Below are 14,364 nucleotides of genomic sequence, written 5' to 3'. Positions count from 1 at the left end.
CCGAGGGGAGCATGGGCTCTGCAGGGGCTCAGTTCTGGGGTCCAATTTTGTCTGCCACTTCCTGTGTGCGGCATCTTGAGAAATTTAATTAACCCTTTGAGCCACTATTTCCTCATTTCCAAAATGGATATACTGTAGTAATAATACAGATCACTGGGTTGTCGTGAGGAAAGTGCCTGTTAAGACCCTTTTCTCACAACCGATCATCAACAAGTTAACATTTATCCACAATTCCAAGGGCAAGGCTAAGCCCAAGGTGTCACAGGAAGTTTCAAAAGAAAACAAACTCCTATTCTCCACCACGGGCAAGGAGAGAATCGAAGAAAATCAAGCCAAGCATGTACAATGAGAGTTGCTGATGTATATATGCACATTAAAAGTGGGTCTCTAATCCATGCCCATTTATATTTTTCCCAGTATGCACGTGGAGAAATTCTCAATTAGAGCCTCTTCCCTGGTATTTTTAGACGTCAGTAGATCTCCAAAGCCCAGCCGAAATATAGGGCTGATTAAAGACTAGAGAAACTGGAACCGTCACAAACTGTACGTGGCCAGTGCCACAGAAACTAGGAATAAAACAAACCTTTCTAACCAAGGGCAGATCTCCTTCGTCTCGTGGAGGTAAATGGAAGGGCGAAACGCAGGTCAAGTTGTGCCGGCACCGACAAAAGCGACTGGCGAAGGGCCCCTTCCCGGCAACACCAGCTTTTCCTCATCTCGGTCATGGAGGATTTTCCGAGCTTCGTGCCTGACCCCAGGCGTGGCGCCCGCGCCGGCCCAGCTGACAAGGAGTCGAGGCGGCAGGGAGAACTCCAGTCCTCACACGGTTAAACCTCTCCCAAGGAGACTGGAGGAGGGAGGAGGGAGAAGGGAAGAGGGAGGGTCCCCGCCCACAAAAACGAAGATAATATCATCCCGGGGCCCCGCCTCCACACCGGGCCGGCCCCCTCCCCCGCCCCTCGCCCCCCTCCCCCCGCCCAACTCGGGACGGACCCTCAGGCCGCACCTGCACTCGCGCACACGCGCCCCCCCCCCCCCCCCCCCCCCCGCGCGCCGGCCACCACGCGCGCCAGGCCTCAGAGCCGCCGGCGGCGGACCGGGGCGCCCTCCTTCCCGCCCTGCCTCAGCCCCTGCGCCGCCGCCGCCGCCGCCCTCGGCACGCGCCCGCCGCGGCTCGTCCGCACCGCCCTGCCTCGGCGCGGACCACGGCCGCCGGGGCCGCAGCCGCGCGCTCCTCTCCGCCGCGGGCCGCGGACGCCGCCACCTAACCGCCGAGCCCGCGGGCGCGGAAGCTGATCAGAGCCCGGGCCGCGGCGTGAGGGTGCGCGGGCCGCCGACGCGGTTGTTCGCTGCGCTCGGGCTCCCGCGAGGACTGTCTCCGCCTCCTCTTCCTGCGACCTCCTCAGTCCTCAGCATCCTCCTCGCGCTCCTCAAAAGCACTCTCTCACGCCTCACCCGCGGGAACGAGGCTTCAGGAATTCAGGGGAGTGGCTGTGGGGGCGCGTCGCGGCTCCCCGCTCGGCCAGCCCCTCTTCCTAGACATGGTCTGATCCCCATTGTAAAAGCTGCGCCCCGAAGAGGAGGAGAGAGTGGTGTTCCCGGCTTGGGGCTGCAGGAATCTCTTCTTGCTGAAGCTCTTGCATTATTTTAGGGTGGGGCGGGGAGGGCCCTGGATTTTGGGGAGTGGGGGTGGGCGGGGAGGAGGACCCGGGGTGGGGGAAAAGGACTCTGTGAGGGAGCCGGTGGAAGACTATGGGGAAGGACCAGGAGCTGCTGGAAGCTGCCCGCACTGGAAATGTGGCTCTGGTGGAGAAACTCCTGTCTGGCAGGAAAGGAGGGATCCTGGGCGGTGGATCCGGACCCCTGCCCCTTTCTAATCTGCTCAGGTAAGGACGGGAACCAGTTCTGGGATTGCATACCTCGTTTTGCATTGTGATAGATACGTCCTCCTCTTCATGGTTAGTGCACCTGGTGGCTGCCAGCGATTCATTCTTAAATTAGGCAGGAAAACAGACTGTGTGTGTGGAGAGGAGGCACGAGGTTCCCAGTCAGATTGATGCCTTAGATTCTTTGAGTAATTTGAAAATAGCCTTCCATCAATGCGTCAGTAGCTACTTTTCTCTGAACTGTGGTGCAGAACTTGTACATGTACTAGTGTTGCTGGAAGAAAATCGGTGTTCCACTCGCTTTCCATCAACATTTATTATGTATTTTCAGTGTCGAACCCAGCCTTTTTTGTCTATTTGCATGAAATTGGTAGAAAAGCTATTGCGTGCATTCACTTACCCTGCAAAAAGCCACGGCCTTTGGTTGCTGCTACCTTCTCTTGCAGAAGGCATTTGCTGTGCTGTGGGTTGTGATCCCACAAAATGAAGCAAGCGAACCTTCTGATGAGATGTCATCTGTACAGGGTGTGTGTAAAACTTGATGAGGCAGGTTAGCAGCCCCAGCAGTACTTCCAGTTACCTGGACTTAGCTCAGTACAACTTGGTTTTTAGGACCAAGGATGCCAGGTCAGGATTGGGATAGTGTGTATGGAATGTAGTAGAGGCCTTTTAATATGAAGATGTTGCGGGTGAGACTAATATTGCTTGGATACTCTTTCTAAGATGACATTTAAAAAAAATGTCAAGGTCTTTATTCAGCAGGCAGTACCTTAGAAATGGGGTTGATTTGCATATTTGAGAAACTGCGAACTTGAGAGTTGAATTGATGGACGAATTAAATAAGAGGGAAGAAGCCTGAAGAATATTCATTAGATAAAATGCAAGGAAAGCTCTTTAGTTTATAAAATTGTGGCTATTCACTTTACCCTGGATATTTTTGGAGGCATCAATCATCATTCATATCTTCACCCTAAAACATCTCTTAAGCAACCCAGCTGTACTTGTAAAAATTTGAAAAACCCAAATGATTTTTTTTTTTTTTGGTTTTTAAATACTCTTTTGTGCTACTCTTGACAAGTGTTTAATACAGATTTTTGGATGATGACATTGTGTTCTTTACACAAGTTCTTAGATGTTGTAGTGGTCAGACAATGCAGTTAATTATAGTACTGGCCTGTAGGGAAAATGAAAACATTTGTATTAGAGTGAAATGAATTTAGTTGGCAAATAGTTGATGGGATTTTAAAAAGCTCCATATATGATCATATATACTTAATAGTGACATTTTATTGGAATAATAATTCACTTCAGATCAATGAATGAGTATGGGACATTTTTTTAGTTGATCTTAGGAGCGATGACTCTTTGGGTGTACTCTGTTGGTAAGTAATTTTTACTTTCAAACACAAGTAGACAGTGTGGACATGTTTCAGATTATAGCTCTAATAACTGCCCCTAGTCATGGGTTATTTATACAAAAGCAGTTTATCTGGTTACGGTTTTAAAGTTGCAGGTAAAGTAAATGTGTTTACCAGTTGATTGAATTAGTTGTAAGAATGATTATGGATAGAAACCTGTATTCTGAAAGAGGTTTCTAAATAATCAATTCCTTTGGAAAAACACTAAGGAATTCTTTGGGAACAGTGATAACTTCAGTTAATTTTATTAAGATAAATAGTATTTTAAAAAGCGTATCTTTGTGATAGAACGTAAAGGCAAACATCTTTTAAATACTTTCTCTGTTGTGCCATTTAAAAAAAAGAATAGGTGGCAAATTTTAGGAATAAAATACCAACTATTTAATGTTGGTAAACTAAGTTGGTAAACTTCTTGAACAAGAGGTTTTCTCTTTTGCTGGTTTTGTCAGGGGTGAGAGCTCTATAACAAAAATGTGCACAGAAAACAAAAGTAAAAAAACGTGCTCATGAGTTTGAACCAAGTTGTAAAAGTCAAAATCAAAACCAATAACCCTTAAACTTGCATCTATCGCATACTAAATGAACAACCAAAACAATGTCTTTGAAGAATATGACAGTTGAAATTGCATTGGGTGATCTTTTGCATAAAATGAAATTCCTAAGAAAGCACATTTAATTTAGTTGTTACTTTATTTCACAAATGATTGTGTTCAAAAATTTATTTACATAATGATGGAGAAGGTGGCCCCTCCCTCTTCAAATATAATGACGCTTGGACATTTTAAAATACTTCAGAATGACCGCAGAATAGGTTTGCCACTACCTCCCCCCTGCCTTTATTAGTTGTGTAATAGGTAGTGTCGGATAACTGTGCTAAATGCTTACTTGTATCATTTCGTTCAATTCTTATATCAGCCTTAAGTGGCTGAGCCTCAGTTCACAGGTGAAGAACTAGAGATAGGAAGATAAGGACTTGCCCAAGGTCACTTAATTAGTAACGGCAAAGATTTGAAGTTCTGTGATTTAAATTTGCTTTTCCACATTGTAAGTCTTATTCACTGATTCTATTTGATTTGTGAGTTTAAAATACGTAGTTTAGTCTACTTTTTTTTTTTTTTTTTTTTTTGCTATGCATAATCTGATTTAAAAATCCTTAATTTTTTTCCTAATGACAAAAAAATCCTCATGACTGCCCTTTGGGGGATCACTAAGAACTTTTCTGAAGATGGTTTTGATGACATGTTCCCAAGTGAGCAGTAGATATATGATAGGGAATCAGGTATGCTTGGGTGATACTGCAGTTTTCAGCAAAAGAATGACCTTGAATAAATATAAAAATCTTTCTAAGCCTCACTGTTCTCTTCTAGAAAATGGGAAGAGTTATAGTAGCTATCATATAGAGTTGTTGTAAGAGTTAAATGAAATATGAAGAAATGAATGCAAAGCATTTAACACATTGATGTTTTATCATTAGTGTTGTTATTTCTCATGCAGCTTTAAAGCACTTGACCTTATTTCTTAAGGTCTTGATTACTAAAGATTTGCTTCATATTGGACATGGGGTAAAGTTCCTTAGTAAATTTGCCACTAGAATTATAGAATCTATAAATAAAACGGGGCCTTTTATCCAACTTCTGACGTAGAGGAATCACCTGCAACATCTTTTACCAGTTAGTTATTCTAGCCTTGTAAAACTCTTAAATGACTAGATCCATTCCTTTTTTTTTTGACAGCTCTAATTATTAAAAACATTCTCCTTTTATTGAGTTGATATCCACCTCGCTGTAATTTCTTATTTTTATTTTATTTTTTTAGTGTTTATTTATTTTTGAGAGAGAGAGAAATAGAGACAGAGCATGAGCAGGGAAGGAGCAGAGTGAAGGAGCACAGAATCTGAAACAGGCTCCCAGGCTTTGAGCTGTCAGCACAGAACCTGACGAGGGGCTCGAACTCATGAACCACCAGATCATGACCTGAGTGAAGTTTGACGCTTAACTGACTAAGCCACCCAGGCACCCCTGACCTCCCTGTAATTTCTAGCAGTTGGTATTATTTGGAAGTGGAATATAGGTGAACTTACATTTTCATACTTTTCACTATTCTCTTTTTTCCCTTCTTTGCATATTCTCAAGTTCTGCAATGACTCTTAAAGGTGGTGAGCAGAAATGAACAAAATGCACTAAGATATCAGTTGACCATTGTGAATATACTGGGACCTGATACACTGTTGAATTAAAAAAAGACAGGTTTCAAAACAGCATTTGTGGTATGACCCTATTTTTTTTTTTAAAGAAAAAGTAAGTGTGAAAATTTATAATGTACATGAAAAAGTCTAGAATGATAAACACCAAAATGTAAAAAATAGCATTCATCCTTGAGTGGTAGAATTGTGGATGATCTTTATTTTCTTTTTGCTCTCTACATTTTCCAGTATTCTAAAATAAACATGTATTAATAGCGGCTACTAAAAACATTAAAATTATTACCTCTTTATTATTGATCTAAGATCTACCTTAATGCGGGTCAGTTTTTCTGAGGTATATAATGACATTGGCTCACATTGAGCAGATACTCAAAACTTCCAGGTATTTTTTTCAATGACTTATGAAGCAGTGGTTCCCCTATCATACTTGTAAAAGTGTGGATTGAATTTAAATCATTCCTATTACATTTAATCTTACTTGTTTTAGCCTGTATTTATAATCTATGTAGATCTTTTTGACTCTTGAGTCTGTCTTCCAGCATATTATCTTCTTCCTCCGCATCATCTATAGATTTAATATGCATGTTTTCCATAATTGGAATTCCACACACCATGATATATCTCTAAAGAACCTTTCTTTAGCCTACTATAAATTTAAAAGTAGCAATACTTATACATGGTATTTCTACCAACATTGAAGCCACTTAATAGAACTCTCATTCAGCTGCTTCTCTCTGATGTACCTGTGAGAATCTTTTGAGGTATTTTATCCATTGCCCTTCTGAAGTCATGCTGTGTCCTGTTTATGGCGTTCCTTTGATATACCTCTAGTATTAAGTCTATAAATTCCACCCAAATCAGGCTACTTTATTATAGCTTGTTTATGGTAGCGAACCATGGATGATGGATGCCTAGTTCTGATGAAAATTCCTTCTATGCCCTTGTACCTAATTCTTCTGGGTCTGGATATACTTGGTCTGTTATGATCTCTGTCTGTTTGAAGTTTCAATAATCCCTAACATTATTTGTTTATACTTTCTGGTTTGAAAATGATTCTCACTAGGGATGATAGGAGCAAAATGGAAGTTGGGAAGAATCAGATTCTTGGCATTGTTAGATGTTACAGGAAATTCTCTTGTGGTCTAAAACAAGCAAGTTTTACAGTTATTCTGTCAGAACTTAAGTTTACATTAACTGTTACAGAAGTGAACTTTTTATAACTGCCTCCATTTTTTCAAACTTAGTTGAAAGGGACATTAACATTTCCCCAGGTAAATACTTCTTTTTTGTGTTTGTTTTCATTTATACTTCTCATTACCCCCTTTTGTCCTAAAGAATTCTGAGCTCATTAGAGCTCATCAGAGTATTCAAATTGAATCACCTCCTTTTTCTTCCTCCATATGATATGTGAAATTTTATTTTATTTAACATCTTTCATGAGACAGCTGCAAAACCTTTTAAAGTCTCTTTGGCACAGCCACCTTTTAATGCCAACAAAAACAATTCCTATTTAGTATGTGTATTAAATCATTTCTTTCTTAATGAGTCAAGATTAAGAATTATTTGTATTTTAATAAAACAAAAGTTTAATGCCTTAAATTTACTTGGTTTTCTTAATGAATCAAAGGCTTGCATACTATATATACTATTTTTAGTAAATTCTTGTTGGACATAAAGAATTGAATTCTCAAGACTCCCATGTGACAAAGTAAATCGGTAAGAAGTAGGGGAAAATAGTGTCTAGTCCTTAAAGACATATAAACCAGAGAGTTATACATTTTTCAGATTTAGGATTCAGTTCATGAAGTTTTTGGTGATGGGTACAAGTTGATAAGAGGCAACTCCAAAGTGTTGTAATTTTTCACAACTATTTGGGCAATTGTGGTTATTGGGACTCTGATAAAGGTACTCACTTTCGGGGAAACTGCATTGGTTAAATGGAATAAATCACAAATAGAGCAGTTAAACTGCATGAAAATGTTATATCTATAAAAATAGGCAAGTTGCAAGTGGGTTATCTATTTTAGATAGTAATGATGTTTGAAGCGGTGATTGCACCATTATGTTCAGGGAACTGTGTCTGCCAGAGTGAACAGTGCCAGCTGCACAATGGGGAGTAAGGAGAGAGGAGAAGGAATTTTGGTATTGACCTCTTTCTCTACTAAGCTAGGTTTTCAGCTTCCTCTTCCAAACAGTAAGACTGATGTGTAGCAGGGAATTAGGACAGCCAGTCAGTGACTACTACTCACCCTGTCCATTCTTACATTGCCTAATTCATAGTGTATGTCAGTGGTTTCTTACAGTTGGTGGAAGGGTAGAACAAATCTTGACTGACATTAATACAGAAGCTTACAGTATTCAGCATTGCTTCTATTGACTTTAGCAATTTAACCTCTCAGGTGACAGTAAACACAATGTGGTTTGTTCAATTGTATACTGAAATAATTTATTATGTATTTGATGCAGTTTTGGAAAATTCTTTCAAGGAGCCTATTTTAGGACATTCTTCTTGAGTATTTAACTACAAATGGAAGGTATAATTCAAATAAAGGGTTAGAAAAGACTAATTTTATCCTATAGAACCTGAAGTTTTTAAACATTTAATCATTTTAGTGTATCTTTGGTTCCATTTTAAACATATTGTGGTATAGCTTTAGTTAATTGAAATATGATGAGTTTTGGTTTTTCATCATAGAATATTTTATATTTTTAAAAGCAGGAATTTACACAGAAGACTCATCTGTGTTTTAGTTCTTTCTCATGTATGTGATGACATGGTCAGGTACACCATATGGCAGGCAGAGGCACAATGCCAGTTTAAAATCCAGTGAAATTTCTTGTGTAACACAGATCTAGGATCTCATCTTAGAGTCCAGTTTTCTTCCTTTGCATCAGGAGGACAGGAAGTGAATTCTGCATTTTTGTTAAATCTGGGTCTGGCATGAAACTGGGTGACTTTTGAGGGTGGATCAAAATATATAGTCAAGGATAAATTTTGTTTTTGTTAGGTTCTTCTGCAGTCTTCAAAGAGTGTTCATCTCTGAATCTGTTTCTGAGAGATAGTGCTAACTTAATTTAACAGCATGTCATCAGGAATGTGTAAAATGGAACTTAGATTCAGTTGTGCTGTAGAGTTTTTTAGGTTCTGTTGTGTTGTGAGAGCAGCTTTATTTAAAGTGGCTAATTACTTCTAGTTAAGTGAACTGAGACAGTTGGCCTAGACTTGTCATCATTCTTTGATCAAATTGAATCAATCTTGACTAATAGATGTGGTCATCAACAGCCAACCTCATTTCTTGCTGCCTGCTTGATACTTCTGTTCCCCACACCACATTTCCTTTAATCCTTCCTACCCCAAACTCTCTCTCTCTCTTTAAAGAAACTTTTTTTTTTACAAAGAAAACCTCTTCTCCATTTTAATTACTGCAAGTTCACCCTGGTTCTAGTTTTTGTGCCAAGTGTCCCTCTCCTAAGGAAAAGCAGAATTTGTGTGAGGAGAAGAGTTGGGATGGACTGTATAGTAAGTGAGACATAGATTAAGAAGAACAAATATTGGACCTTCAAAAGCAAAGAGTTTACAGAGTTTGCTTTCATCATGTCGTTTCCTGCCTACCTCAATGTTAATTTCTCCTCTGACCGTGGGCTCAGTGCCTTGTATCTTTCCTAACTTCATCTCACCTTGAAACACTGTTTGTGGGAGCTGAAGTGTGATTGATTGATAAAGCCTTTTGGGAAGAGGAAGCTGTTTTAGTATTTTCGTTTAAAGGGGAAACAAGAGGTGCCTGATGGCTCAGTTGGTTGAGCGTTCGACTTCATCTCGGGTCGTGATCTCGCGGTTGGTGGGTTCGAGCCCTGTCCGGGGCTCTGCGCTGACAGCTTGGAGCCTGGAGCCTGCTTTGAATTGTGTGTCTCCCAATCTCTCTGCCCCTCCCCTGCTTGTGCTCTGTCTCTTTCTCTCAAAAGTAAAGGTAAAAAAAAAAAAAAATTAAAGGGGAAACAAAACTTTAGGCCCACATAATAATGCTTTGGCGCTCTTATTAGCAGAGATGATGGAATGAATTTTGCCAGATTTGCAAGAGGGGTTCTTTAAAGGTGGTCATTGGGGCGCCTGGGTGGCTCAGTCGGTTAAGCGTCCGACTTCGGCTCAGGTCATGATCTCGCGGTCCGTGAGTTCGAGCCTGGCGTCGGGCTATGTGCTGACAGCTCAGAGCCTGGAGCCTGTTTCAGATTCTGTGTCTCCCTCTCTCTGACCCTCCCCCGTTCATGCTCTGTCTCTTCCTGCCTCAAAAATAAATAAACGTTAAAAAAAAATAAAATAAAGGTGGTCATTAATTCTGCCTTCTTTACAAGGTTGATGCTGTAGAAAGAGAAGGATTTGATTGGAGAAATGAGAAATGGGATAGCATAGGGCTCGTGTTGGAAAAGACTTTTATTTTTGCTAATTATTTAGTCCCTAGAACTTTTAAAAAAATTTTATTTATATAAAAGTTTTTATTTATTTTGAGAGACAGAGAGCACGTGTGTGAGTGCACACACATCATTGGGGGAAGGGCAAAGAGAAGGAGAGACAGAATCCCAAGCATACCCTGTGCCATCAGTGCAGAGCCCTATGTGGGACTTGAACTCATAAACTGTGAGATCATGACGTTTACTGAGATCAAGAGTCAGATGCTTAGCACCACCCAGGCGCCCCACTAGAACTTTGTATTGGATATCTGTTATATTAGCACACCTGTCTTAGATATCAGCATGTGGTATGTTTGCCTGTTTCCAGAAGTTATTCCTTAGATGTACATATGTATTATATAATCAGAGGTGATAAGGACATGGTATAGAATTGTAGAAGAGCTTTGACCTCTAATGTGGTTTGAGATTCAAATTCTTTTAAATGCATTTTCTTATTATTTAGAACTTCAGTATCTAGGTTATTTCATAAACGTATGTTTTACTGTACAGGGAAGGCATTTGAAGTTATGAGCCCTGGATCACAATCCCAATTTCATTCTTCCACATTAAAGTTTTCTTTCTTTCTTTTTTTTTTTTTTTCTTTTTGGCCTAAATTGCTATTTAGCCAGTTTGAGTCCTACTTTGGTACCTCTAGTTGCAGATCTGCATTTTAAATGTTTTATGTATCATATAAATATGCTAAATATAGTATTTTATGTTTTGAATGTACTAAAAAACTGCTATATTTACTTACAGAATTGTCCCTGTTTTGTATAGCTATTTTACTCTTAGTATGGGACATGAGAGTGAGTGGGAGTGTGTTTGGGAGGAGTAGCAGGAATTATGCAGAGACGTTCATTGGCATGGTAAACTGCAGCAGAGGGGTGCTCCAGGACAGAGTTTGCCTGTTTATTTGCTTGTGCTAGTGACCAGAGTGATCTGTCACTCTGAAGTTTGATAGAATCTTTGAAGACAGAATCAGAGAAGGTGAAGAATTATGAACAATGGTTAAAGTATTCCTATAAGTTTTTTTCACTGGTATGTTTTATGATATATATTAGGGTGTATTTAGGCCATGACTTATTAATCAATGAACCAACCGCTTTCCAACTAACCAACAAGTCAATCAGGATTTCATAGGGAACTGACACCCAAGAACAATAACAAAGAATGATTGCTCATTATTTTCACAAATGTTTATTGAGTACCTTGTGGATTCTAAAATTGAATGAGAGCATTTCTACCTAACCCCAAGTATTTGTAGAAATCATGGAACAGATATGCCAACACAGAGGTAAAGGACAGCGTGGTATTTATTGTAATGGAACTACCAAGGTAGTGTGACAGGAATATGAAGAGCAAGACGGAGGCTCCCTTAATTCTCTCTGGAAGGAGTAGTCAAGGCAAACTTCAAGAGAAGAGGTGATTCCTGAATCTTATTGGATAAATGGGAGTTTGCCAGGCTGACAGTTTGACGGAAGGGCTTTCCTAAAGAAGGAATAGTGTATTCAATAATGGTATTTGAAAATGTAGAATATAATTTGGGGTATTATAAGTTTGGCTTAGAGCATGGATAAGAGATAAGTCTGGAGATTGAAGGACTTGTCTGCTGCCCTAAGGAGTTTGAACTTAATCCGAAGGGCATGGTGATCCATTGACTTTTTTTTCTCCAGTTTTTGATATGTAACTTATGTATGTGTTTATGATGATAACATGACTGTTTCAAGTAACTGAGTGAAAGATGAAAAAAATCACCCCTAATTCTATTGCTAAGAACTATTTGTTCATATGTATGTTAAATATAGTTATTAGATAAAGCATACATTTTGAATCCTCAATTTTTCACTTAATAGTTATCATAAACTTTTTCAGTGTTATTACAAATTCTTCATAATTATATTTTTAATGGCATCATTAAAATACCCCATTTAATACAGAATTTTCATAGACCTCCTGTATTAGAATCAACCCTGTGGTTGTTTGTTAAACATGAGTTTCCTGGTCTCACTTTAGACCTACTGGGTTAGAATTTTTGAGTAAAAGGTTTGGGAATATGCATTTCATAAGCTTCCTTAGGTAATTGTGTCTTTTTCAAATATTTATGTTGAGAGAGAGAGACAGAGACAGAGAGAGTGATGGAATGTGAGTGGGGGAGGGGCAGAGAGAGAGGGAGAGAGAAAATTCCCATCAGGATTTGCACTGTCAGTGCAGACCGGATGTGGAGCTCTATCCCATGAACCGTGAGATCATGACCTGAGCCCATATCAAGAGTTGGATGCTCAACTGAGACACCCAGGTGAACCCTCCCCACGACCAGTTGTATATATCTTTACTTAAATATTCTTTTAATCTAGATACCTGGATGATTTTTACTTTATTTATTATTATTGTTATAAGTAGTGTTATGGTGAACATTGTCATACAAAACATCTTTCTCATAAAGTATTTCTTAGGATATATTTCTAGAAGTGAAATTGCTAGTATTAGTGTTCCAAATATGCTAATTGCTTTATTTGCTTTATATCCAATCTTCAGTCCTGAAAGATATATATTATTAACCCCATATTTATATATGGGGCAAAAGAGAAGAAAAATTGAATAACTTTCCCAAAGTTGCAAAGCTAGTAAGTGACAGACAAGATTCAAATTCAGGTCTTTCCAGTCTCCACGTAACTTTTTATTATGCCATGTTGCTTTCTTGTTCCATAGGGATCAGTGTATGTCGTGGATTAAAATATGAAAATACCAATGTGTGTTTCCAGTATGTAAATAGAAAGTACATTTTCTACAAAATTATATAGAAACATATTTCAGTTCCTACATAATTTTCAATTATTTTTATGCTCATCATGTAATTTTGCGTTATAGGCAATATTTTGTTTACGTTTGTTTCTTGATAGCAGATGAATGATAAACTGCATTCGGTGTTAAAATAACTTGAGATGTCTTAGGATATTTCTTCATCAGTTATCATTTTTACTTTAAAATACAGTGGAACTCTTTTATGCAAAATTTTTGGGTGCTTAATGGTATCTAACTTCTGTTGTCTTCAAAGGTGGTTTAATAACTTGTCCATGCCACGTCTCCAGATGGGTGTGATTTATTTCTCCTCATTTCTTCCTTTTCATGCAAAGGAAGAAAATACAGTGTTCACCATCGTTTTCATTTAATTTCATTTAACTTTATGATTCATCTGTTCAAGCCAGTAAGTCTGAGCTCATAGTTTTAAAATTTTTTTTTTTTCAACGTTTTTTATTTATTTTTGGGACAGAGAGAGACAGAGCATGAACGGGGGAGGGGCAGAGAGAGAGGGAGACACAGAATCGGAAACAGGCTCCAGGCTCCGAGCCATCAGCCCAGAGCCTGACGCAGGGCTCGAACTCACGAACCGTGAGATCGTGACCTGGCTGAAGTCGGACGCTTAACCGACTGCGCCACCCAGGCGCCCCATGAGCTCATAGTTTTAACTGAGCTCATTATTAACTCAAGGATCTTGTCAAATCTAGTGTTAGGGTCTGTAGAAAAACCATGTAACCAGGCAGTTTGTCCTTATGACCTTCTCATCCCCTGTTTGTGTTCCCCTCTGTCCCTTTGCTGAGCCTTTGTTGCTTTCTTATTCTGGGGCATTCTTTGTCTTTTTTTTACCTGAAACCTAGAATTTTTCAGTTTTATCCTGTACTACCAAAAATTTTTCTAAATTGCATCTTATTCCCTCATGCCATAGATCTCCACTGAAGAAACAGTAAATGTCATGGTAGAAAGAAGCAACAGAATGTAATGGAAAAAGTCAGTCTTAAGTTTGAATGAAAACTCTGCCACTGAATGGACATTTGGCCCTGGGAAAGTTATTTAACTTCTTTGGACTTTCAGTCTCCTGATTTAAAAGTGAGGATGATATTATGTATCTTGTAGATTTGTAAGGATTAAAGAGAATTTATATAAAACATCTAGCATAGGGCCTTTCACATAGGAGGGACTCGTGTGTTTTGGTGGTTATTATTATTACTGAGACATTATGCTGTGTAAGGAATAATTGTATAAATTTCATGAGTATCTGTATTTGATGTGAGCTATGGGATATTTGCATATTAATAGGTCACTTCTTTAGGTACGTTGTCTTAACCTGAATCTTTAATGGTGTAGGCACCAAGACAGACCACTGGGGGTGATATATTTGCTCAGTGTTCTTCTGATCCCAGACATAGGGATTATTTTTTTCTGTCTACTTTTAGGAGTAATACTTGGTCACCAGATATTTAACATTAGTTGTTATCTTCTACATTTCTCACAAAGCTAATTTGAGCAGAAAGAGATTGTGTTCCACTGGAGTTGTACATGCTGTGCTATAATAATCCATGCGGTTAATGGTTTCCTAATAAGCTTATCATTGATATTTTCTTTATCTTGCTTT

The 14,364-nt window shown here is 39.3% G+C and overlaps 1 protein-coding gene across 13 annotated transcripts in view; it reads left to right on the top strand.

Moving 5' to 3' along the window:
• Positions 1-1,703: 1,703 nt before the first annotated feature.
• Positions 1,704-14,364, top strand: part of ANKS1B (ankyrin repeat and sterile alpha motif domain containing 1B) — a 1,079,287-nt gene continuing 1,066,626 nt past the window's right edge. For 4 of the 13 annotated variants that reach the window (XM_060656669.3, XM_060656668.3, XM_060656666.3 and 1 more), the window contains exon 1: positions 1,704-1,886. In XM_060656669.3, coding sequence (XP_060512652.3) covers positions 1,753-1,886 — 134 coding nt within the window. In that variant the 5' untranslated portion in view covers positions 1,704-1,752. The remainder of the gene's footprint in view (positions 1,887-14,364) is intronic. The other 9 variants (XM_060656662.3, XM_060656659.3, XM_060656657.3 and 6 more) reach the window with 3 other exon arrangements.

This window comes from Panthera onca, chromosome B4 (genome assembly GCF_046562875.1).
Source record: "Panthera onca isolate mPanOnc1 chromosome B4, mPanOnc1 haplotype 2, whole genome shotgun sequence".
Taxonomy (NCBI): Eukaryota; Metazoa; Chordata; class Mammalia; order Carnivora; family Felidae; genus Panthera; species Panthera onca.
The sequence above is the reverse complement of the archived record's forward strand: the minus strand, read 5'-3'. Positions and strand labels throughout refer to the sequence as shown.